Source organism: Ornithodoros turicata, chromosome 3 (assembly GCF_037126465.1).
Source record: "Ornithodoros turicata isolate Travis chromosome 3, ASM3712646v1, whole genome shotgun sequence".
NCBI lineage: Eukaryota > Metazoa > Arthropoda > Arachnida > Ixodida > Argasidae > Ornithodoros > Ornithodoros turicata.
The window spans coordinates 105688358-105711633 of NC_088203.1; the positions used below are offsets into that span (position 1 = coordinate 105688358).

At 46.2% G+C, this 23276-nt stretch overlaps 1 protein-coding gene across 6 annotated transcripts; it reads right to left on the reverse strand.

The window, feature by feature from the left end:
• Positions 1-1852: 1852 nt before the first annotated feature.
• LOC135389102 (multiple C2 and transmembrane domain-containing protein 1-like) lies at positions 1853-22301 on the reverse strand. Of its 6 annotated transcripts, none has more exons than XM_064619078.1 (16): positions 22206-22301; positions 19072-19402; positions 18858-18988; positions 17244-17436; positions 16898-16949; positions 12671-12812; positions 11868-11967; positions 10412-10513; positions 9601-9678; positions 7390-7506; positions 7215-7325; positions 6018-6044; positions 5856-5953; positions 5691-5800; positions 4779-4897; positions 1853-2009 (listed from the first exon to the last, which is right to left on the reverse strand). In XM_064619078.1, exons 2-16 carry the CDS (start codon positions 19390-19392, stop codon positions 1920-1922), a joined length of 1791 nt encoding a protein of 596 aa, XP_064475148.1. In that variant the 5' UTR covers positions 19393-19402; positions 22206-22301; the 3' UTR covers positions 1853-1919. The 6 variants fall into 6 exon arrangements, with proteins under 6 accessions (XP_064475148.1, XP_064475150.1, XP_064475146.1 ...); XM_064619076.1 differs by having other exon boundaries at positions 1854-2009; positions 7387-7506; XM_064619077.1 differs by having other exon boundaries at positions 1855-2009; positions 7387-7506; positions 11868-11964.
• Positions 22302-23276: the final 975 nt, after the last annotated feature.

Below are 23276 nucleotides of genomic sequence, written 5' to 3' on the forward strand. Positions count from 1 at the left end.
GAGCGTCTGCGAATGAAGGTTATGCCCATCTTAAGTTGCTGGACTCAGAGTGACTGAAGACTTGTTCCAACATTTTTTGATCATCTTGCAAAATGCACACATCACAACGGCATGAAATTACTCGTGTAGTGTGTACGCGTGAAACCGAAGGCACTTGTGCAAAACAGGGTGCCGACAGAGCCAGCCAGAAGGGCAGCTCTGGAACAACTGTTCAATCACTGTAAACAGTAACTGAAATTAAATTGAAAGGCCAGTATCAGAAACGGAAATGAACATATAGCAGTAACGAAAATAGAAACGGTAACCAAAATGCGGTAACCTTGTGTGTGTGTGTTGATTTTGTGACAATGGTGAAGTCGTGCCTGCATGCAAGAAGGAAGTATCATATGAGCCATAGTGTAATGCAAATAGGGTTGCATTTTTTAATATTGCTGAGGTGTTACGAGAGTGGGTGAGACAAGCTGCACTGTGTCACGTTGCAAGGTGCTATGTTTACATGAATGATGGCACCAAAAGCAGGATTTGTACCCACACCTTGTGATTGCTGGTCAGAGATGTTACACTTTTAACGTACGAAGACACACTAGGAAACCCAGCGACATGCATTCGCCCTCCACACGTGTTCTCACGCATTTTACGTGCGTGAAATCCCAGAATTTTTGGATAAATTCTTGACAACTGGTATTAGGTAGCACGAGTGAAAAGGAACGAACGGTGTCTTACCTACCTTTGGTCTCAATTTGATTCAATTTCAGTACTTTTGGTCTCCCTTCAACCGAAAATATCCTTCGCATTTCGAAATACCCACCAAATCGGAAGGAATCTTTCTATCTACGATTCACAAAACATTGCAGAATCTCTTGTTTTTCTTTTGATCTGAATTATTGATTTGATTATTGATTTTTGAGAGTGAAGAAAAAATGGAGACAGCCTTTTCAGAAAACTAGTCTCTGCTGCTGCTGACCGGGGCAGATGAGCAAAACGCACCATTCCATATATTCACAGAAGTTTTGTTCCACTAGACTGTTCTACAGGGATGAGGAAATGCACACTCTATCGCAAGCTGTGACTGCATGGGTGTGCCGGTGGATACGGTCCACCACGATAGCCTTGGGATAGTTGCAAAAAAATCCCGATCCCATCCCGGGATCCATGCTCGGGATTTTGACAAGTTTTACATTTGTATACATATCTGAGATCTGTAGAGGTCAGCGCAGGTATACCAGCAGATACCTCCGCTGTTTTGCGATTTGCTGGTAGAAAGTGTGGTGCAAGTTGCTGGTAGAATGCGGACAAACCCGTAGTACCCGTACCCACTGAATGGAAATTTCCCGTTATTATTTGACGATGCACCTTTGGGACATTAAACGCACGCACTCGTGGAAAACTCCTGCGAAAAGAGCCATAGCTTTCTGCTGTCACGCAGCCACAAGATATTCTGTTGCAGACGACAGACAAACACGATGACGGTGACGTATGTGAAGTGTCGTCTGCTAAATGTGCGGTACGCCACTCCGTGTGAGTTGCTCAACATAACACGGTGCGGAACTTGGTCTCTGTAAGCAGTGCTTTTGCTTTTCCTTCCGTGTGGATGTCGCTCGTGTGAATACACGGTATTGCTCACGGTGGTATTGCTATTTGTGGTTTGGCATTCAGTGTGGTTGCGGGTAAAATGCGGGTGTACATATGACGTCCCGCGTCAGAAAGAGATATGTTCCTTATAAAGAACAATGAATTTGAGTCAGCTCGCTGTGGAAACAGCTTGATGCGTCACCAGTTGTCACTGCGCGTCACGTCACACGCCATAGATTTCTCACATGATCCTTTCGTAAGGATAACGCAATTTGCCAAAAGAAGCGAAAACAAGTGTTTGGTCAAGTGTCTTGTTACGTGGTAAAAAGCACGCTTCTATGTTACATCTATGGTCGCCCATAGGTTATGGACCTTGTGATGTAGCCAGGCTCCGTCTGCTTCTGAGGATCGCCGGGCTTGGGCTTAGAATAACGGCTCTGAAAGATGAATATAATCTCATTACCATCAGCTGCCACACACTGCACGATGTGATGCTTTGTCCCAGCCCCAAAAATATAGCCTAAAGCCTTTGACAGCCTAAAAAGAAAAATGGCGCGTCTCTCCACGTAAACGTCCCACATGAAGACATTAAAATGATGTTATGATCACTGTACACTGTTAGTTGAAAAAGCACAAGTTTGTACACTTGTGGCAGCGATATCATCTGATTTCCTGTGGCAGAAAACAAAGCAAAAATACTAGAAGTAGCGTAACGACGATGTCGCTGGACAAGAACTGAAAGGCATGTGTCGAAAAATTATACCGCTTATACCACGCTTAAAATTCCACCATTCGAAATCCATTTTCTGAAATAAATGGGGGGGGGGGGCGATGGCGGTGTTGTGGACCAAGTGCGCGGCGACAGTCAAATCGGCCCAGATACACGACAAAAAAAAAATCCCCAGTCGCCAAATCAGAAAACATCCCCCCCCCTCCCACTAAGTTGGCAACACTGGCCACGGGTTACAGACAGACAGCCTACTTCCGGTGCAGCGACATCCTCGTTCAGAGTGTTCTAGCCCTGGCTAGCCCCAGGCGCGATGAGGGCACTATTTTCCGCGGCGGACGTATAGCGCCGTCGGCTGTCCACCAATCTGGGACGGTGGATTTCAAAACGTTTATTCTTCAAAGTTTATTTCATGGCGGAAGGAAGCACAAGGAGCGGCCCCTCCAACAGTTTTCTATCGGGACGAGCGTAGCCGGCCTCGCATTGCATTCTGGGATGCTCCTGTCTACCACGTGACCGCTCACGTGACCCTCCAGACAGCAGGGCTCCAGCAAAGCAGACGACGCGAGATGTAGTTGTGTCGCAGTTCAGATGGCAATATTACGTTGAACGCGTGCTTGCACTTCATTTCTGTGTGTGTTCGAATGTTTACTGTTCTATTAGAAGACCAGTCACAGTGTGCAGCACGCAAAAGGAGTACGCGGGACCAGAAACATCACGTGTGGCAACGGTTACTTCCAACGTATGTACTTTTCTTCACTAAGTGGTAAAGAATGCCGTTTCATTAATCAGATTTGTACAACAACAAAATATATGAAATGAATGTGCGGCAGAGTTTGAGGTTCCAAATGAACAATTCAAGATGACTCGAAGACACACTGGTGACTAAAGCAAGTTACCGTGTACTTACGAACAAAACGCGTTCTCGTGACAGAGCTGATTTCAGTTTAACGAGAGCCGTAGCCGGGACAGGAACACATTACCATACGTCGTTTCTACGACGCTGCTCACATTTTCACAATAAATTACTTTCAAAAACCAAAATCATACGGAGACCAGTGCGAGAAATAAAGCCTTGTAAAACCGAAACTTTAGAGTGGATCACGTTGTGGACAGGAAGCAATGACGATTTTCACTCGAGCGACCGCTAGAGGGTGGCTACGCTTGTCTGGAGCAGAGCCGTATATTAAAAGGGAGTCTGGCCATTAATGGGTCATGCCTATACCTGAAGCTCCACCCACTTTTTCAGCTTTCTGACCAATGAAGTCTTGAAATATGGGGCGCTATCAATCAACCTATCCTCACTATTTGTCCCCCTATCCAACTTGGGCAGCGCCATTTTAGGTGGCAAGTGGGTTGGATGGGATTGAAATGGATACTTCTCGCAACCCGCAGAACTAGTGGATTTTTTGTGCAAATTTGATGAGCGCCACCTAGGGAGCGTAAGGCACGTCGGGAGTTGTCGTCTGCTTCCGTCGTTGCACCGCTGCCGGCAGAACCACCTGCTGGGACACATTCTGTCGTCGGAATGATTTTTAAACAAATCTACATGAACAGTTGGAATATAAAAGGCAGGAATGTTTGTATCCATGAAATCCAGCAATTAAGATTGTACAGCACAGTGCCGTTTTTGTTATGATTTCGTTGTGATCGCCGTGTTCACTAGGCCTAACATCGGCGACAAAACGTATTATTTTCGATTAGATATCGACGGATGAGCGTAGGTTGAAACTGATTTCCGAGAAACGTATATGACAATGTGCATTTGCAGTGTAAAATCAGAGTAGTCTGTGAAAAAAATTTGTCACGAAATCCCCGCTTCACTATGTTTGCTTTCAACGCCATTTTGGGTGGCAGTATGGTGTCATGGCCACCCCCTTGGTAAAAAGCAAACCAATCAGAGGAGCGAAACTGTGATTGACAGGTAGAGCCTCTTTTTGTGACTCCTCCCAATGGCCAGACTCCCTTTTAATATACGGCTCTGGTCTGGAGGGAAGAGCCGCTCCTTGTGTTTCCTTCCTCCATGGTTTATTTCGACAGCGCGGATTTTCTCGTGGTTTATGTTGAGTTTATTTTGAAAGTTTTATCTTTAAGATATTCATTTTTGACCGTTTTATGATTCATTTCGGTGTCGTCTCGGTTTGCTTCCGATGAGTATTACGCAAAAAGACATCTGCCGGCTGTGTCGTGCATGTTTCCCTTGTAGTGGGCTTCCCCACTTTGCGTCATGCCGAGAAAGTGCCTCGCTTCGGCATATAGGCCGTAAGACTCCTTGCCAATGATTTATCCAGACCCTCTCCCCAATCCCCGGTTGTCTCTTTCCTGTGCATCACCCACAGGGGCTTTGTTATTTCCGCAGTAGGTAGTGATACATAAATTCGTTACAACGTCACTCTAACGATGTTAACCGTGCTTGCGATTCTGGTGAGACCACTGACAACAGCGCACGACTGGCGTGTTTGTAACAAACAGTGCTTACTTGTTCGTAGTCGTCCGGTGTTCTGCTGATAAGGTTCCAGATCTTGTTTGTCCGTTGTCTCGCCTCGCCAAGTTTGCCCAAGTAATAACGTCGAAATCCTTTCCAGTGTTTATGAAGAACTGCGTTCATGGGATACAATGGCTTTTGCTGGCTATACAGAGCGCTTCACCTGACGCGATAAACTGGGGAAGTGCTCGCCGGAGCGTTGTGGGATTTTCGGCAATTACCTTCGGAAAATTTTTGCTACCATTGAGGAAGGCTTTGGCAAATTTTCAATTGCGGGATTTTTTTTTTTCAATTGAACTAATTGCCAACCGAACCTCACTTTTCTTTTTTTTGTTGACAGAAATAAGTCCTCCTCGGATAACCACAGACCCAACAAAACTATGCACAGTATCACAACAAAAATGGTCAAAAGGGTTGCTGAACGCATGAATGGTCTAAAAGGAGGATACTACACATACTTGTCCCCATATATTCCATGTATCCTCGACCCTAGTGACTCTACTTGACCCCAGGTACTGGGCTGGTTTGGCACAGAACAGTTCTGTGTTCGTCACAGCTGATACTCATTTTGAGCCTGGGCACCATTCGCATTTTGTGCAAATACGCTCGTTTGTACTTCAATAGCTCTTGGTATTAAAACATCCGTGCGTTACATCGTGTTGTCCCAGTCAGTTTTGCGCATCTTTCCTCGCTTTGTCTCTGCGATGACTGCTCCGCAATACCCCGAAATCGGCGCCGTTCATTTTGAAGACATTTTAATCCTCCGAAAAACTCCGAATTTTCGAAAAGTTGAAAACTACGATAAACACCCTCCGAAATTTTCTAAAATGAAAACTCCGATAACTCGGAACCCTACATATGAGATACAAGATTCCCCAGGTGACGATGCTTCTGGACAGCACTCACCCCATATGAGTATCCAGTATCGAAGGTGCACGTAGTAGCAAAGAAAGCCAGACACGACAAGGAGGACGATTAGCATCCGGGACACGTAGGGGTAGCGAAATGTAAGGGCGCTAAAATGAGAAAGCAAAAATGAGCACGGGCACAGCATCGAAAGAGGTCACTTGCTTTAGAATGCGTTCGCCGATGGAAGAGCCCTTGCCGAGCGTGTTCTGCATCGCTTCTGCAGCTTCTTGCAGTCCGGCCAGCCTTTCTGACAAGGACAGCTACAACGTAAAAGGAACAACCTTCGATGTCGTTATGTTGGGGCCGCTGCAATAATTAACTTACACTTGACCGTCGTTTTTCTTCTATAGGCTGAAAAGATGGTAGATGAATGATGCCTTAATTGTTAAGTAATATCCGCGACATCAGTCTAGATTTTTCACGAAGCGACTGAATTAAAGGGGTAGTTACGCAGCGACCATATATCATAGCAAAGAGGACGAGGGAGTTTTAGTACATCGGAAAGTGCTCACGATAACAGTTCCGAAAATATGATAAGCCAATCACCCTCTTCCTTTGGAGTGAGTGACGTCACATTGCTAAGCTTGGATATGATAAGTACGGCTTTCGTAGAATTCTTCCGATGCACTAAAACTCGCTATGGTATCCCGAACTACCCCAAGCAGCACAATGTACTGAAAGTCGAGCGCAATGGGGGTGGACGGTGTGTGTCTTATCAATGTTCGTTAGTTTCACGAGTCTGTTCAAGGCCTTCCTCCTACCAGTCCACCCTTGGGACGTCACCTACGCCACTGTCCTGTACTCCTGTAACATTATTCGCAGAATACTGGAGGATTTAGATAAAGTGGGCTTGATCGTTGCAGTATGTCGATAGCACTCAAAAGGATGGCGATTTTGCGTGTGGATGCCTACCGGATGGCTCATCCGCGGTTCTCACATACCGCGCTAGAAAACAGCGCCTGCAAGAGTTGAGATCCCTATTAACTCAAATCTGGTGTTGGTTTTCGATGGCCAATCGGGGTGCAGTTTTACCCACGACGTCGCGGAAGCTGTGAGTGTGTGCTTTTGTTGTTGTTTTCGTGTCCAGGTGAACTGAACAGGAGGGCTGATTGAGCTTATGGGAATCAAGAATAAACAGAACACGAAACGGCGCTTCGTCACGTCACCAATGCGCGAGGCCTGAGGCCGAGCAGTGTGCGCTCTGCTCGGCAGAGTAAGAACACGAAGGTACACTCTTAAAAATGTGCTTCACCACATAGCACGCTCCTAGCCAACCATCATCCCGAATGACAACGTTCTCGCCCTAGATTTGTTGAAAACGGGAGGCGGAGCCTATTCTGTGCCGTGCATAATGACACAAAATAGGCTCCGCCTCCCGTTTTCAACAAATCAGGGGCGAGAACGTTGTCGTTCGGGATGATGGTTGGCTAGGAGCGTGCTATGCGGTGAAGTTCATTTTTGAGAGTGTAGTCACAACCCCTTTTTTTAAGAATAATGGCGAAAATTGCAGCAAATTCTCACCGGTTCCAGTACATTCCAGTATTTGATTGCCACCTGTATGACGATTAAACCGACAATGCCCAACCAGGGAAGCATGTAAGGCTGAAGGTATAACGACAGCCACACCAAGGACTGAAAGAATACAACGCACGTCGTAGATTGTATTTTAAACAAGAGCGTACCAAGAACTCACGACGAAAGAGAAGGCGGACAAAGGAACACTTTCCCAGTCGAAAGACTTGAGGAACAAGTTCTTCACTGCGACGTAGCGCTTGAACAAGTTCTTCGTTCGACGCACATTTCGCGTCAGTGTCTGCATGTGATGACGTCATAATTTCATAACTCTTTCGCTCTAAAATGGGTTCTAAATGGTTGTAAAGTGGGATTTGTCATCCGGGCATTCTGCGCAGCTTTTCACTTCTAAGGGTTGTCCGACTTGGTACAACCCGACTCCGGCCGATTTTTTTCCTTGGAATCGATTCCGCGCTGTACTGGGGGTCAACACGATTTGCTCCCGTTGTTATCCCCGACCATGTGAAGTCAAAACACTATATAAAAAAGAAATAACAATAAAAAAGAACACTGTATCCAGCAACTACACCGATTTGTTGCAACAGTTATTGGCACGCTAACAATAATTGCACCAGTGTATGCAGCAAGTCGACTTGCCCTGTTTTCCATATTTTGCTGCCATATATCATCTAAATACCAGAATGCACATTTAAAAAAAATATGAATAATTTATTGACTCGCTAGAGGTGGATAAAAAAAGGAAAATACGTGCGTGTCAACGCAACGGACAGTTATATATGAGGCCCCTTTTCTACATACTTGTAAGAACGGGTACTTGTACCCAGCCTTCCACTTTAGGACTATAGGAATATAGGACTTCCACTGCAGACAAACGTTTTTCCTATACTTCACATGTTGTTCACGGGTTGTTAACAGGGCTACAAGTATTGTAACCGGAAAAACATGTGCACTGATGCTAATCTGCCGCACTACGACATTTTTAAATACTGTGACAACCAGGACATCATTTTCAATCATTTTGCTCATTTAGCGAGATAGTAAGCCCAGTAGTACACTCTTAGAAATGAACTTCACCGCATAGCACGCTCCTAACCAACTATCATCTCGAATGATATCGTTCTCTGCCCTGATTTGTTGAAAGCCGGAGGCGTACGCCTTTTTTTGTGACACTTATGCTGTTCATAATTGTCACAAGAAAGGCGTACGCCTCCCGTTTTCAACAAATCAGGGCAGATAACGATATCATTCGAGATGATGGTTGGCTATGAGCGTGCTATGCGGTGAAGTTCATTTTTACGAGTGTAGGTTCTCCGTACACACAGGTGTCTTCATCCTACACCCTTAAAGGGAACTTCACCGCATAGCGTACCGAGCGAACGCTACCACCACATAGCACTCCCTTAGCCAAACACTATCCCGAATGACACCGTTCTATCCCCCTGACCGGCTAAAAATGGGAGTCGTACGCCTTTTTATGACACTTATGCAGTTACGTAAATTGTCACTAATAAAATTGAAGGGACGGTTACGCAATTGTAACGCGATTTTAAGCGTCAGCTGCGCGTGAATCAATATTTGACGGTTGTATAATGCGATGGCGATCCCTGGATGCGATCACACACCGACAAACTGTAGAGGAGATCGTCTTCTTCCACACGAGTCCTTGACCGGCGGTGATGGAATGTTCCAGCGGGTAGAGATGCGTTGTCTTACGCTACACTCTTAAAAATGAACTTCACCGCATAGCACGCACCGAGGCAACCATAATCCCGAGTGACATCCTTCTTTCCCCTGATTTGCTGAAGACGGGGGCGTACGCCTTTTTTGTGACACTTATGCTGTTCATAGTTGTCACAAAAATGGGGTACACTATACCTGCTCGTCCAATTAAGGGGAGGACGTTGCCATTCAAGATGATGGTTGGTTAGGGGCGTGCTATGCGGTGAAGCTCTGCTTCGATAACGGACCAAGTTAGCGTGCTGCCCGGGATGTACGTATCCATTTTGTTGTTGGGGTTTCTTAAAGAATGCAGCTGCAATTGCACTTCCCCCGCTTGTTTTTTTTTTTTTTTCGCTTATCGCCTTATTGCATACACAGGTTCAATTCTTGTAACAAATCGCTCTATAATTCCGTGCCTGAAACAAGTTGTCAATGCACGAGTATGACAGGTGTATGCGACATCGACAGACAGCGTTTTCCTTTTTTTTTTTTTCACCGTCGTAACACCCTAATGCAGAAGTACCATATTTTCCCCGTGGAATTAGCCTGACCACACTTTGTCGGAAAAAGCCGCGACGCGCATGGTATTGTTGAAAAACTAGCTGTTGGAGGCACTTTTGCCACTCCTATAGTGTGTTGGAGAAAGTAAGCTGACCTCCCTAGCGAGTGATGTGTCCGCTAGTGGAGCTGGTGGAGCCGGTTTCTCCTGAAAGCTTCTTAAGGCAGCTCTAATCTGGAAAAAGACAATACATTAACTTTTTTTTTTCACGCGTATTTCGTGCTCCAATTACCCCCGAAGCCAGCCTTCCATTCGAAATCAGAAATATGGGGCGTTGTATATGGCTTTCTAAATAGGGAGTGTTAGGAAATCTTAAGCCCCCTCCGATTAGAAGCTCCGATTCTAACTCCGTATCGGTGTCAGTCAATCAGATAACAACAACGTGACGTCAGCCGCTCCAAAGGAATCATGCGATTTGCTTATGCTTTCTGAAACGTTATCGTGAAAATTGGCCTTATCTATCCTATACCTTTCCTATCCCATTTTTTCTTTCCTTTTCCTTTCCTTGACCTATCGTGACCTTTTCCTAAAACTCCCCAATATTTTCGGATGTTTCTCCACAGATTGATTACATTATAACCCGACTAACGCTATACTCTAAAAACAGAACTTCACCGCATAGCACTCTCTGCGCCAACCATTGCCAAGAATGATAGGGTTATCACTTCTGATTCGAAGAGAGCAGGGCGTACGCCTTTTTGTGTCAATTATCATATATTCAAATTGACACAAAAAGGCGTACGCTTCCTTTATGTCATCAAATTGGAAGCGACGGCCCTATAATTCGCGGCAACGGTTGGCGCAGAGCGTGCTATGCGGTGAAGTTCAGTTTTTAGAGCGTAATATGGCAGGCGGTCATTCAAAGATCTGTTCACGATAAAACGCACGTCCGGAAAGCAGAACGTACCGGATTGTAAATCATGTCAAATTCGATAAATATTTCTCCCCCAGTGTCCGTCGAGAGGTATTCATCCTTCAGCGGAAACCACAGCATCTTACGTCGCTCCATCTAAAAAAAAAAAAAAAGAAGAAGAAAAATACATGCGTTATTCAACGTCTACGGAACATCACTAAAGCAGAACTTCACCGCATAGCACTCTCCTAGCCAACCGTCATCCCGAGTGACATTGTGCTCTCTCCCGGCTTGTTGAGAACGGGAGGCGTACGCCTTTTCTGTGACACTTATGCTGTCCATAATTGTCACAAAAAAGGCGTACGCAAAGCGCGTTCCACAAATCCACAATGATAGAGGTATCACCCTGTACAATGGTTGGCCTTCAGCGTGCTATGTCGTGAAGCTTTGTTTTAAGAGTGTAGTGCTATCACTTCTGATTCGAAGAGATAAGGGTCGTACGCCTTTTTGGGTCAATTATGATATATCCATTTTGACACAGAAAGGCGTACACCCCCCTGCCTCTCTTTGAATCAAAAGTGATAACCCTATCTCGTGGCAATAGTTGGCGTCTATAGCGTGCTATGCGGTGAAGTTCACTCGGGATGATGGTCGGCTAGGAGCTTGCTATGTGGTGAAGCTCATGTTTAAGAGTGTAACTGCATAAGTGTTACAAAAAGATGTAAGCCTCCTGTTTCCAACAAATCAGGGGGCAGAGCGATATGTCATTCGGGATTATGGTTGGCTAGGAGCGTGCTATGCGGTGAAGTTCTCTACACTCTAAACTCTACACTCTCTACACTAAACTAAACTCTACTAAACTAAACTCTACACTCTAAGTGTACACTCTAAAAACAGCACTTCACCGCATAGCACGCTGTACGCCAACCATTGCCACGAACGATAGGGTTATCGCTTTCGATTCGAAGATACAGGAGGGCGTACGCCTTTTTGTGGCATTTGGATATATGAAAATTGCCACAAAAAAGGCGTACGCCCCCCTCTCTCTTGGAATCACCAGCGATAATCCTATCATTCGTGGTGATGGTTGGCGCACAGTGTGCTATGCGGTGAAGTTCTGTTTTTAGAGTGTAGCACTGAACAGCAAGGTACAGTTCTCAAGCTCTAAAGATAAAGTTCTGTTTCAAGAGAATACATCACAGGAGACATGGCTACACTCTTAAAAATGAACTTCACCGCATAGTACGCTCCTAGCCAACCATAACCATAATCCAATGACATCGTTCTCGCCCTGATGTGTTGAAAACGGGAGACGTACGCCTTTTTTTGCACCAGTTGTGCACTGCATACTGAGCGTGAGTGGCACAAAAAAGGCGTATACCTCCTATAAGGGTGTATAGGCCTCCAGTTTTCAACAAATGTCATTCGGGATGATGGTTGGCTAGGAGCATGCTGTGCGGTGAAGTTCTTTCTTAAGAGTGTAGTACTGATCGGCACAGTACAGGCTTACCATGACGAGAGGGAAAGCGATGGTTCCGAGGAATTCCTGCCTGGTGAAATCATTGAGGACAGTAATCTGCAGCGCGGCGTGTAGGTCAGGGATCTTCCTTCTCCACGACAACATGCAACAACGAAGTTACGAAGCTAAGGTCAGCACGACAGTCACTTGCACAGCGAACCTTGGTAATTTATATCTCAAGGTACATTCGCGTCTCGGGGTGTTTGATAAGGACGACGCACTCGATTAATGATTGGCTCAAATTCTGCTATCTCGCATTTCCGAGTAAACATTTAAGTAGTAAGTTAAGTAGCGAATTTTATCTAAATTAGTCCATGAGTCGCATAGAGTATCCTACGCGCTCTTTAAATCGGGGGGGGGGGGGGGCGTTAATGGGGGGGGGGTAAATAACCTTGCGGATACTGCGAGTGTGCACTTAATTCACACCATAACCGCAACCAATGAACAGAATGCTGCCGTTATTACACCCGATTTGTGGAAAGGGGGCGGGGGCGTACGTCTCTTTGTGACAATTATAATAACTGCGTAAGTGTCAGAAAAAGGCGTACGCCTCTCCGTTTTTACGAATCATGGGAGTGAACGATGTTATTCGGCATGACGATTTGCTAGGAGCGTGCTATGTGGTGAAGTTCTGTTTTAAGAGTGCAGGACGTCCACCAGTACTCGAATCTTGACTACTGACAGTAACCATCTGGGAGCGGAAATGACTGGTAAGGGCACAAACTAAATTACTGGATGAGCAGAAAAATAATGCGCAGCTTAGTGTCCACCACAACTGAAAGCTCCGCACTTACATTCTGATCAGGCAATTCCAGACAGGGTTGATGGTGGATTTTTGAATGTCCGAATGAATTTTCTTATCAGCCAGCTCCACAACACAAAAGGGGTTGATCCTGTCTTCGAGGTGTCGTGCAGCCACGTCCTTCGCCATGTACACTGTTACGGAAGAAAACTGCCCATGAGTTTACCACATTGGCATCCATCCATTGGTTCGATGCAGGGTAGTCAGCTAACGCAAAAGGAGGCCAGTATCCCTTCCGATTAGTATTATCGTATTTACTCGCATAATGACCGCACCCCCCAATGGCGGCTTTTCTGGGCCGGTACCGAGTAAACGCATCTGTTCGTCGGTGGTAGCTATAGCCAAGGTGGTGCTGGATAGAGTCACTAAATAGGGAGCAGAGTAGCGACACTGAGCCACGCCGGCTAGCGAGACCGCCATCTTGGGTCCGGCGCGACTGCGTCTCCTAGCAATTAGAACCATCTAAATAATCTTCGCTTCAGAGTATCGACACTGAGGTCCAAGGGAGAGCAGGAGCGCCATCTTGTTTCCGCACCACACCGGTACCGTCACCAGTTGAAGATCAAAGACGACTAACATAATGCTCGCAGTGTGATTGGGAAGCACGCGATGATTATTGTGCGCATGTATTGTCCACAAGAGCGTCCCGAAGATGTCGAGGTGAGCTCAAGGCCGTCAACTGCTGCTTGTAAACGAAAGGAACATTTCACCCGCCCACGATAGATGGCATCGTGCGCTAAAGTGCGCCAGAGTAGAGGTGTGCGCCGCCGCCGGATGTCGGGGCCTCGCCGTCGCCGTCGCCGCCGCCGCCGCCGCCGATGTTGAAAAATCGGCACGGCTTTGTAATGTGCCCATTTTGATCCACTTTCTATAAACGAATATTTCCCATACCAAATATTTTGTTTGTTTTTCTTTTATCTTAGGTTCCAGGCTTCATTTGTGATGTTTTTAGCAGTAACAATTTCATCTCCTGATATGCTGTTTATGCTGTAGAGTTTTGTTTCATAGCCGACCCTGGAGGCACAACTCCAGGAAAACTTGTCATTCAATTCTTGCAGGTTGTTTGTCAGTCATCCACCAACACCATAGCACGGGTCATTATCCATATACAGGGTGTTTTGTTTTTTATTCGTCACATAATTTTTGTTTAAAAAATAGCGGAACGAAATCGATGCCGCTTTTGAGTTGGTCAGGCGAATATTATCTCGGAGAAAGTATGTAACTATGAGATCATTAATTACCTCAAATACATTAATTTTTAAATTAAGGGATTTCGCGTAAAAACGGGATAGCAGAACGGAAGATATTCATCGTTGAAAGCCATTCCATGTTTAAGAAATTCTTAAACGCGCACGTGTGTTGAAATATCCGACGCTGAATGTCGCTATGCAAATGAGCCGAAACAAGAAGTACGCAATTTCCGAGCGCAGAAATGACGCGAGCTTCGCCTTATCTGGATTGGAAAGCGATCTATCTGGCCAACAGATTAGCGCCTACACCAATCAGCTCGATCGCTCCAAAGCACTTGGTCTTCTCACGTGGATTGACCGTCGCTCTTTCTGCGCTCGAAAAGTGCGTAGCAGATAGTGCATTTTGTGTGTGCTGGCGAAAAGCACCCAGTCAGAGAGGGTGTTTTCAATAGCGGAATTGCGGGGCTTATAATGCGCGCGAAGCATGGCAGACTCAACCCACTCGTTCTGGACAAGTTTATACTGTAAAACTCTTTAATTTCGCGAGACCTCAATTTTCGCGAATTTTGCGAATCGAGAAAATTCGAGGAACTCGAGGAGCGGGCGAAATTTAGTTGTTGCGAATATATCCCTACTCGATTCGCGAAAATTTAGGGCTGCGAAATTAATTGATTTTACAGTATTTATTCATGATAACTACAGCCTCTGCAAAATACTGTTCAATGACGTTGTGGGTGCGCCTTATGTCATATCATTTGCTAACGTTCGCATATTTATATGGTTTCCCCCCCCCCCCCCCAAAAAAAAGCCACTGGATCAATGGACAGAGCTTTCACGCGTCGCCGTCCTTTGGACGTTCGGCACTCGCTATAACTGTTATGTGTAGTTGCCATTAAAGCGATGGCTCGTCGTTCTGATTATCTAGCTATGTTGTTCCCTCCAGCGCTTAACGCGCCCAGTCGAAGTTCTTGGGCGACGACCTTCTTGAAGTGCTTTACTTCTCCTAATGTTCCTTTGTGTGTTCGGGTTTCTTTCATAATACTATTCAGTGCTGACGCACTTGTTTGGTGCAAGGTACAGTAAATACTGCCACCGTCGCGGTGTCTATGATGGAGAAAATACCCTCGTTCTGAGGTGTTCGTGCGTCCCCGTTGGAGAAGAGAACATATTGACAGCCCACGGGGCGCACGCCGATATGACAGCATCGGCGTGACGCCGCTGACGCCGCCGCCGCCGGGCCTTCAACCTGCCCTACGCCGCCGCCGAAAAAAATGCCCACGGCGCACACCTCTACGCCAGAGCCATTTATAGGGAGAGTTTGGCCATTCTCTGATCTTTTGCCGCCTCGTGGGTGGAGCCTATTTTGACGTCAGAGTTCTGAGTCTGACGTCAGACGTTGTGCCGCCCAAAAAGACTGCATCCAAGCAGAATCCGCTTATCAGCCATTTGATGCGCGCCATATTGATGCTGTCCGTCAGCTTTGTTGTCGCAATGAATGCAGTCTACAGGAATAACCGGCTTATGACCCACAGCCGCCTCTGATAAGGGAGGTTTTGTTACCAAACTGAAAGGACGAAGGGCTTTCGAAGCAAGAAGTACGCACGTGTCTTCCCTCCTTGCATCGTAAACAACGATCAGCATCAATATGGCGTCGGCGACCGGCTGACAACGGTACAGCAATAGAGCACGGCGAGGGAGGTGGCTTAGCCGTGACGTCGCATGACGCGCTTCAAGTTAGGCTCCTCCTAATGGCCAAACTCTCCCTATAAACGGCTCTGAAGTGCGCAGTTCGCGCGCGCGTGGGTAGCGTGGCGCGGAAACAAGATGGCGCATGCTCGCTCTTGGAACTCAGTGTCGATACTCTGAAGCGAAGCTTATTTAGTGACTCTACTGCTGAACACTGAGAGGTAGTGGGCTCGAATTCTACCACCGGCAGGGCTGTCTGAGGATTTTCCTGGGTTTTCCGGCTGACTTTCCAGACGGATGTCGGCAGAGTTACCGTTGAAGTCGGCCAAGGACGCATACTAACATCCCTTATCTCCCACTCCTTTATGCTGTCCTCTCTCCATCTGTCCACGTCTGTACAGGGCTAAAGTCATGGGCGCCTTCCACTCATTCACACGGTGAGCAGCTTGCAGGTGGTATCGGACAGATACTTGTAAAAAAGAAAGCTCGTCGATTGGTGCACCCGTTCGCGAATTATTTAACCCGGGGATTTAACTGAGACACCCGGTACACCGCTACAGTTGCTTCGCGGCGCTAACACGGAAATAATAACACGGAAAATAACACGGAATAAAAAGAAAATTCGTATTCAAATTGAATAATAACAGAACAATAATAACACGGAATAATAACGGAATAATAACACGGAAAAATATAAATGAAATAATTTGCATTCAACCTGAAGCTTAGGGTTCCAGCGCAAAGCGGCGCTCAAGGTTTTTTTTCTGTTTTGTTTTTTTTTACATTTAGGTTCCTCGCACGAATTTTATGCAAACGGGCCTAGCTGTCTGAATAACAATAGAATATATATCATCTTTCATCATATACTCGGTGAAAGGGGTTCGAATGTAAGTAGCTGAAATGAAAAATGAAACACAGACTACGAAGGTATGGGAAGCAAGAAAAAAAATGATAGTTTATTTAGAAACTTGAAATGCTAAAAGGGTTGTCTACGTTACGGCGGAAGCTCCGCCTTCGTCAGGACAAAATAGCGAAATGTGGCCGTCATCATATGTATACATCATCCGTGGCAATTTGCAATGTATCGCCTTATACTAATCCCGAGGTTCAACTATGTGTTTCTGCGTGGGTGCCGTGTGCACGAACCATCAGGTGTGCGAAATTAATCCAGGTGGCCTCGATCGCAACATAAAATAGCGCTAGAACATCACTGTCGAGGCATTCTTCGCTTCAATGTGAATTGATTCGATCGGAGGGCAAAAGCCTTTTACGTGTCACAAGCATCCTCCATCGATAAGACAGCGTTGCAGCTGCGAGGGAAATAAAAAAAATGTGACAAATACCTATAAGCATAACTTGGCCAATATCGCTCCAATCGCCAAAGACGCTCCAGCCCTAGAATGAAAGAAGAATGAAGATTTGTCACCCCACACACTCTTAAAAATGAGTTTCACCACATAGCACGCTCCTAGCCAATCATCATCCCGAATGACAACGTTCTCGCTCCGGATTTGTAGAAAACGGGAGGCGGAGCCTATTCTGTGCCGTGCATAATGACCACAAAATAGGGTCCGCCTCCCGTTTTCATCAAATCTAGGGCGAGAACGTTGTCATTCGGGATGATGGTTGGCTAGGAGCGTGCTATGTGGTGAAACTCATTTTTAAGATTGCATCTTTCGACTGACTCACGTATTTCTTGGCGATCTCACGGCGCATGTAATAGAGTGTGGTGAAAGAAGGCAGGTCGAAGACGTCGCCCTGTAAAAGACGATTCGGTTCCAGCAGGGTCACCTGGAAGAACAGTCTTCCCGCATCGTCGTCGAGGTCCTGCCGAACTTCGTACGTTGTGTTGTAGTTGTACTTTGCCAGGTTGATACGAAATCTGGTCAAACAGTTAATCAATCACGTGATTGAAACGAAGATGGATGCACAGGATGCATATGCCGTTGCTCACGAACAATGATAACCGTTCTACACTCTTAAGAAAAGGGCAGCACTGTGCTCCTTCCCTTCTCACGTTGGGGATAAAGGAAATACGCGTCTCCGAATATGCGCAATGAACAAATAATTTAAAAGCGATAAAACCCCAGTGCAGGGGACACAAAGCGACAACACAGACGAAGCACTGACTGACAAACAACTTTAAAGGTACTATAAAGCAGTCGAGGTGCAACCTGATGTTTTGTGTGCCCTGAATTGTGTACGTCCTCAGGAGTTAAATGCCGCAAAATTTTCTCACATAGACGTTATAGCTCACGAAAAAATGCGAATTTAAATCTACTGACAACACTGTGGCGAAGCAGACCGACGAAACGTCAACTCCGTCAAGTACGGCGGCGAAAATGTCTCATGCGCACGACTCTGGGCCAAACAGAGCGACCACGACGTACGATAGCAGCGCCACGGTGCTGAAACAAGGCCCAGGTATAGATGTTTAGCTACGGAGTGCAAGATTCGGCTTTTGTGTATTTTCTTTCACACGAATTACATTTTCTCAAAAGGTAGTATTTGCAAATCCCAACAGGAAAGCCATCTGTTTATCGGTCTCCTTGTTTACAGGGTTGCTTGACAAATTGAGGACTTCTTCCCACCAGGCGTCGCCCCGATATTCTTGACTGCGTTTTTAAATACCAATTAAAAATACTTAGAGTAAACTCCTGCGCATATTACTTGTTGTGCTGAACCTTTGAGTCTAGCACTCTCACGTCATGCTGATTGCATAGGTTCCACCTCGACTGCTTTATAGTTTAATGGCAGGGACACATCTTAAATACACCAACTGCACACCCGACCCCTAGTGGCAGTTGGTGTATTTAAGATGTGTCCCTGCCATTAAAGTTGTTTGTCAGTCAGTGCTTCGTCTGTGTTGTCGCTTTGTGTCCCCTGCACTGGGGTTTTATCGCTTTTAAATGTACCACCAAACAGCCCGGTTTTTATCGCTTTTTAACCTCAATGAACAAAATAAAGAAGAAAATGGTTGTCTTTCACGAATTTTTTGCGGGCGATCTACCGAACCTAATTTTGTTCTGAAAACGGTTACGCTATCAGGTGACCGAAAGGAACAGATGTTCTCATTGGGACAACTTCGTAGCTTTTATCAGAGAGTAATATTACTCTCCAGTATGTGGTTAGAGCACTCTCTCTCCTAAGCACTCCCTCCTCACTCCCTAAAGGCAGTGAGGAGACTCCTTTTTTAGGGTAATTGTACTCTCCAAAAGGGAGTGATATACGTGTCAAGGAAAGGAGTTAAAGTACACCCCCCCCCCCTTTTTTTTTCAAGAGTGTAGGCGCGGATGCACTTACCTGGCTATGAACTGTGTGCTGGCATTCTCATTTTTATCCATTATGATAACATCCAATACCATTGATTTCCCGTTGCTAATGAAGATGTCAAACTTTTCGTTCCAAACAGGGTCGCTGGCTTCACGAATGACCTAAGATATAAAATATAAGCAGTGCAACAGTCCCGTCACATGGCTACCCTGGCCGTTCCCCCAGGCCATCACAGTCTACTCACCCGGCTAGTGTAATGTTCTGCTCCAATCTGAAACACGACGTACGGGTCGCATAAGTAGACATCGTCTACCCCTTCTAACTCGCAGCCTTTCAGAAGCAAAATTGAGGCAATCGTGTCTTTTGTAGCGATGGCCATTGGTGGCGTTGCGGCAGTCTGTGGTTCGGTGCTTGTTTTCCCTGGACTCGAGCCTCTTGTCGACTGCTTTTTGGCGGAACGCTTTGCCGGTGCCGCCGTTGTTGACGAAGTACTTGAGAGTTTCTCCGAAAGGACCGGGGACTTGGATTTAACGGCTTGTTTGGAAGCGTTCGATGATGCCTTCATTGCGATCGGACTGAACAGACAGCGTACAGGAAAAGGAAAAATGAAGGTGCAATGCATCGTACGTCGCTTTGCTGAGAACCATATCTGTGGTCGGTATAGCAGTAACTTTGTCCAACTCCCATCATCTTGTACTACCGTGGTACATTGGTGATCAGGAACTCAAATACTAACGTTGAGCTGCTGTGTAGAAAAAAGTACAATGGTCTTGGAAATGAACTTCACCGCATAGTGCGCAGCCAAACCATAGCCAGCCATAGGCAGCCAAACCATAACTGGAGGCGTACGCCTTATTATTATTATTTTTTAGAGCTCTTACGAACAGCATAAGTGTCACAGAAAGGGCGCACGCCTCCTGTTTTCAACAAACCGGAGCAGATAACGATATCATTCGAGATGATGGTTGGCTAGGAGCAAGCTATGCGGTGAAGTTCATTTTTAAGGGTGCAGGCTGCTACTGCTGCGTAGAGAAAAGGAAGCAAAAGGTGTACTTTCTATGCTCCTGTTATGCAGGGTGTTCCACGAGAAGACGTCATTAAATTCCTAAAAATAGGATTTACTTCAGAAAATTATGACTACCATAGCTGGACACACTCATACAAATATTTGCCACAGATGGCCTTGTCACGCAGCCCGTCAGTTATCAGTGTCTGGCAGCTGACGGCAGTCACGTTGATGAAGGCCAAAGGTGTGACTGGGCGTACGCCTTCCGTTTGCAGCAAATCAGGGCAGATAACGATATCATTCCAGATTATGGTTGACTAGGAGCGTGCGACGCGCCTCCTGTTTTTAACAAATCAGGGGGCTTAATCGCTTCATCGTCGTTACGGTCGTTACAAGCTAACGAGTGGCGGGAAATTCAAAAAGGCGGGCGGGAAATTTAAAAAGGTGGGCACGTGATAAAACACGTGTCACGCAGCCCGTCAGTTATCAGTGTCTGGCAGCTGACGGCAGTCACGTTGATAAAGGCCAAAGGTGTAACTGGGCGTACGCCTTCCGTTTGCAGCAGATCAGGGCAGATAACGATATCATTCCAGATTATGGTTGACTAGGAGCGTGCGATGCGCCTCCTGTTTTTAACAAATCAGGGGGCTTAATCGCTTCATCGTCGTTACGGTCGTTACAAGCTAACGAGTGGCGGGAAATTCAAAAAGGCGGGCGGGAAATTTAAAAAGGGGGGCACGTGATAAAACACGTGCACGGTGCTCTTCGCGCGATACGTGAAGCCCGTGGTATACGTCACGCGCAATGTGTCACGTGCCCACCTTTTTGAATTTCCCGCCACTCGTTAGCTTGTAACGACCGTAACGACGATGAAGCGATTAAGCCCCCAGGGGAGAGAACGATGTCATTCGAGGTGATGGTTGGTTAGGAGTTACTGTCATTTCGTTTAATGCATTAGCAATCTCCTTTCGTCGGAGTGAGAAAGCCGCAAAACGTTGTCGAACGCTGTAGGCTCTGAGAGCTCCGAAACACATGATATTCGGCTATTTTTTCAGATGGGATAGCTCCTCAATATCCGTGTCAATTATCATTAACCTGAGTAAATTCGGCACGCGGTTCACATTGGTGGGGTAAGAAAGCGACCTCTACTTGGTAGATTTCTGAGTTCAGTTTGTAAAAACTGACGTAATAAAACTTACGTTATATGACATTCACATCAGGAGGTGGCAAAGAACAAATAGTAATTTGTTAATAGAGTAAGAACAAATGTCGTTCACCGCATGCTTTTAGGTGGCGTAGTTTTTTTATTATAAATTAATGACACGTTTTCTGGGACACCAAATCGGCACCAAGTTCCTTCCAACCTTCGACTGGTAGAGTCGGTATCCGCGTTCTGTCCTTCCTTCTATTATTTTTGACCAGTCTATAAAACATGGAGGTCTGCCTTCGTGCTCCAGACGCAAAATTTAACACCAGTGTCAGAGCAGCTCATATCTTTGTAGACTGAGATGTGCGCACCAACAACAAACCTCTTCGTATGGGAATCCCACGGGAATCCTGCATACTTTGCTCCTGATATACGACGAGACGTAGCTGTGTGTAAAAGAAACTGCTGAGAACGATATATTGTGTCACAATTGAGGGATGAAGTATTGCCAGTGGTTGCTTCCATTCAGACAAGAAACTCAATTTCCTAAGGTATCGTCCTTATACAGGGTGGGTGCAGATAAAGTAGCCCCACATTTTCGCGTTCCCTGCATACCGTACGAACTTCCGGCGGCGCAGGACGGTGCATTTATGCGCTGCAAATCGAGAAAAAAAATCGTGGTAACCAAACTCTACGCAATAAAATCGTTAGCAACGTGAACTTCGCTCCGTGTATTTCCAATGGGACATTGCAGTGTAGCACAGTTGCATCGCCCTACCGCTGGGAGTGCCACCTACACAGAATAAACAAAACGAGATCTGGTACGCCTAGCGGTACCTAGACGCAACTGTGCCGTGACCGCCATATTGACTTCTGCATAGGAAAATCGGGATGCTCGGAGAGCAACGGTTGCGTGGATAACTTTTTTATTACGTGGAGTTGGGTTACTACGATTTTTTTGTGCGTTTGTACCTGATAAATGCGTCATCCCGCACCACCGGAAGTTCATACGGTAAGCAGGGAACGCCATACGTGCAAAAATGTGGGCTACTTTATCTGCACCCACCCTACTTGAAGCCTACAATTCCGGAAGCAGTCTTTATAGGCCTGTCCACTCCATTCTAATGGTAATTGTCCAGCGAACTTCTAGGTCTTATCAGCAGACTATTTCAGTTCGGGAAGGTTCCACAAAAACGGTATTACATGTCTAATCCACCAAACTTACCTGTGCTGCAAGCCGCCAGAACAAACAGGTCGTCAAAATTGCGTCTCCAATTCAAGCCAAAGCGGCGTACTATAGGCACGTGATGCGCGAGCTAACAATGCTAAGGTTGGACACAGCAAGAAGCTTATTAAATTTGACCATAGTCCGCCGAACATAGCGCAAAAAAGAGGCAGACGCTAAGGGTGTTTGAAGGCCACTGAAATGGCGTAAAGTCTCGCGAATCTTCACCACGCTGAGGACCATGCAGGTCCTCAAGTCCGCTGTAGCACCACCTTCATTTATTTTGCTTACGCCCATGTGCATGGCCAAATTCGTTACGTATTGTCATTGTGGCATCGTTGTTCATTATATGTCTGTCATCCATACGTAAATAATGTGTTGTACAACCACCTCACCTTGCAGTCTCCAGTCACTATGCTGCCTTCCTCGAGAGGTGACATCAGGCACGCGGTGACATTTATGGGAGTTTGAACCCAGGGTCATTCATAACTCTTACGCACGTACTTCCATAGTAGGCACTATGGTATATGTTGTTCGTGGGGTATTCCAGTAACTATTGCAAGGGCGACACTGGGAAGCGACGGCCATTCAAAAGACGGAGGAGTCTGCTCAGTGTCTCGCCAGTTTCAAAATGAATAGCTCAGTGATAGTGATTGCATTTGCCATCTGTTTCCATATGGAGGGCTGGTCTTCTATTCACCAGCTCTCAGGTACCTGACCTCTCACAGCATGGAACTCGGCGATCCATATTATGCACTGGTGACTTGCCGCATGGGCCTATGACCAGTGCTGACCTTCTTTTTCATTTTTGTCCTTGAGGGATATAAGGAGACCATTCAGTAGTGTTTTCGTGCAGTTCTATCCGGCCGTCTGTTGCGTCAGCCCACAGCATGGATCACACGTAGTAGGCGGCTTTACTTCCTTGGCCATATTTGAAACAATTTTGGGAGTGGCTTTCCGCGGCCAAGGACGACCTTCTGTAGAATCCAAGCTGTGCGTGCAGAAGGAGCAGGTTCTGTCGGTTGGCATAATGGTCAAACTTAAACTTGAGGAAGTAATACGTTGAAGCTG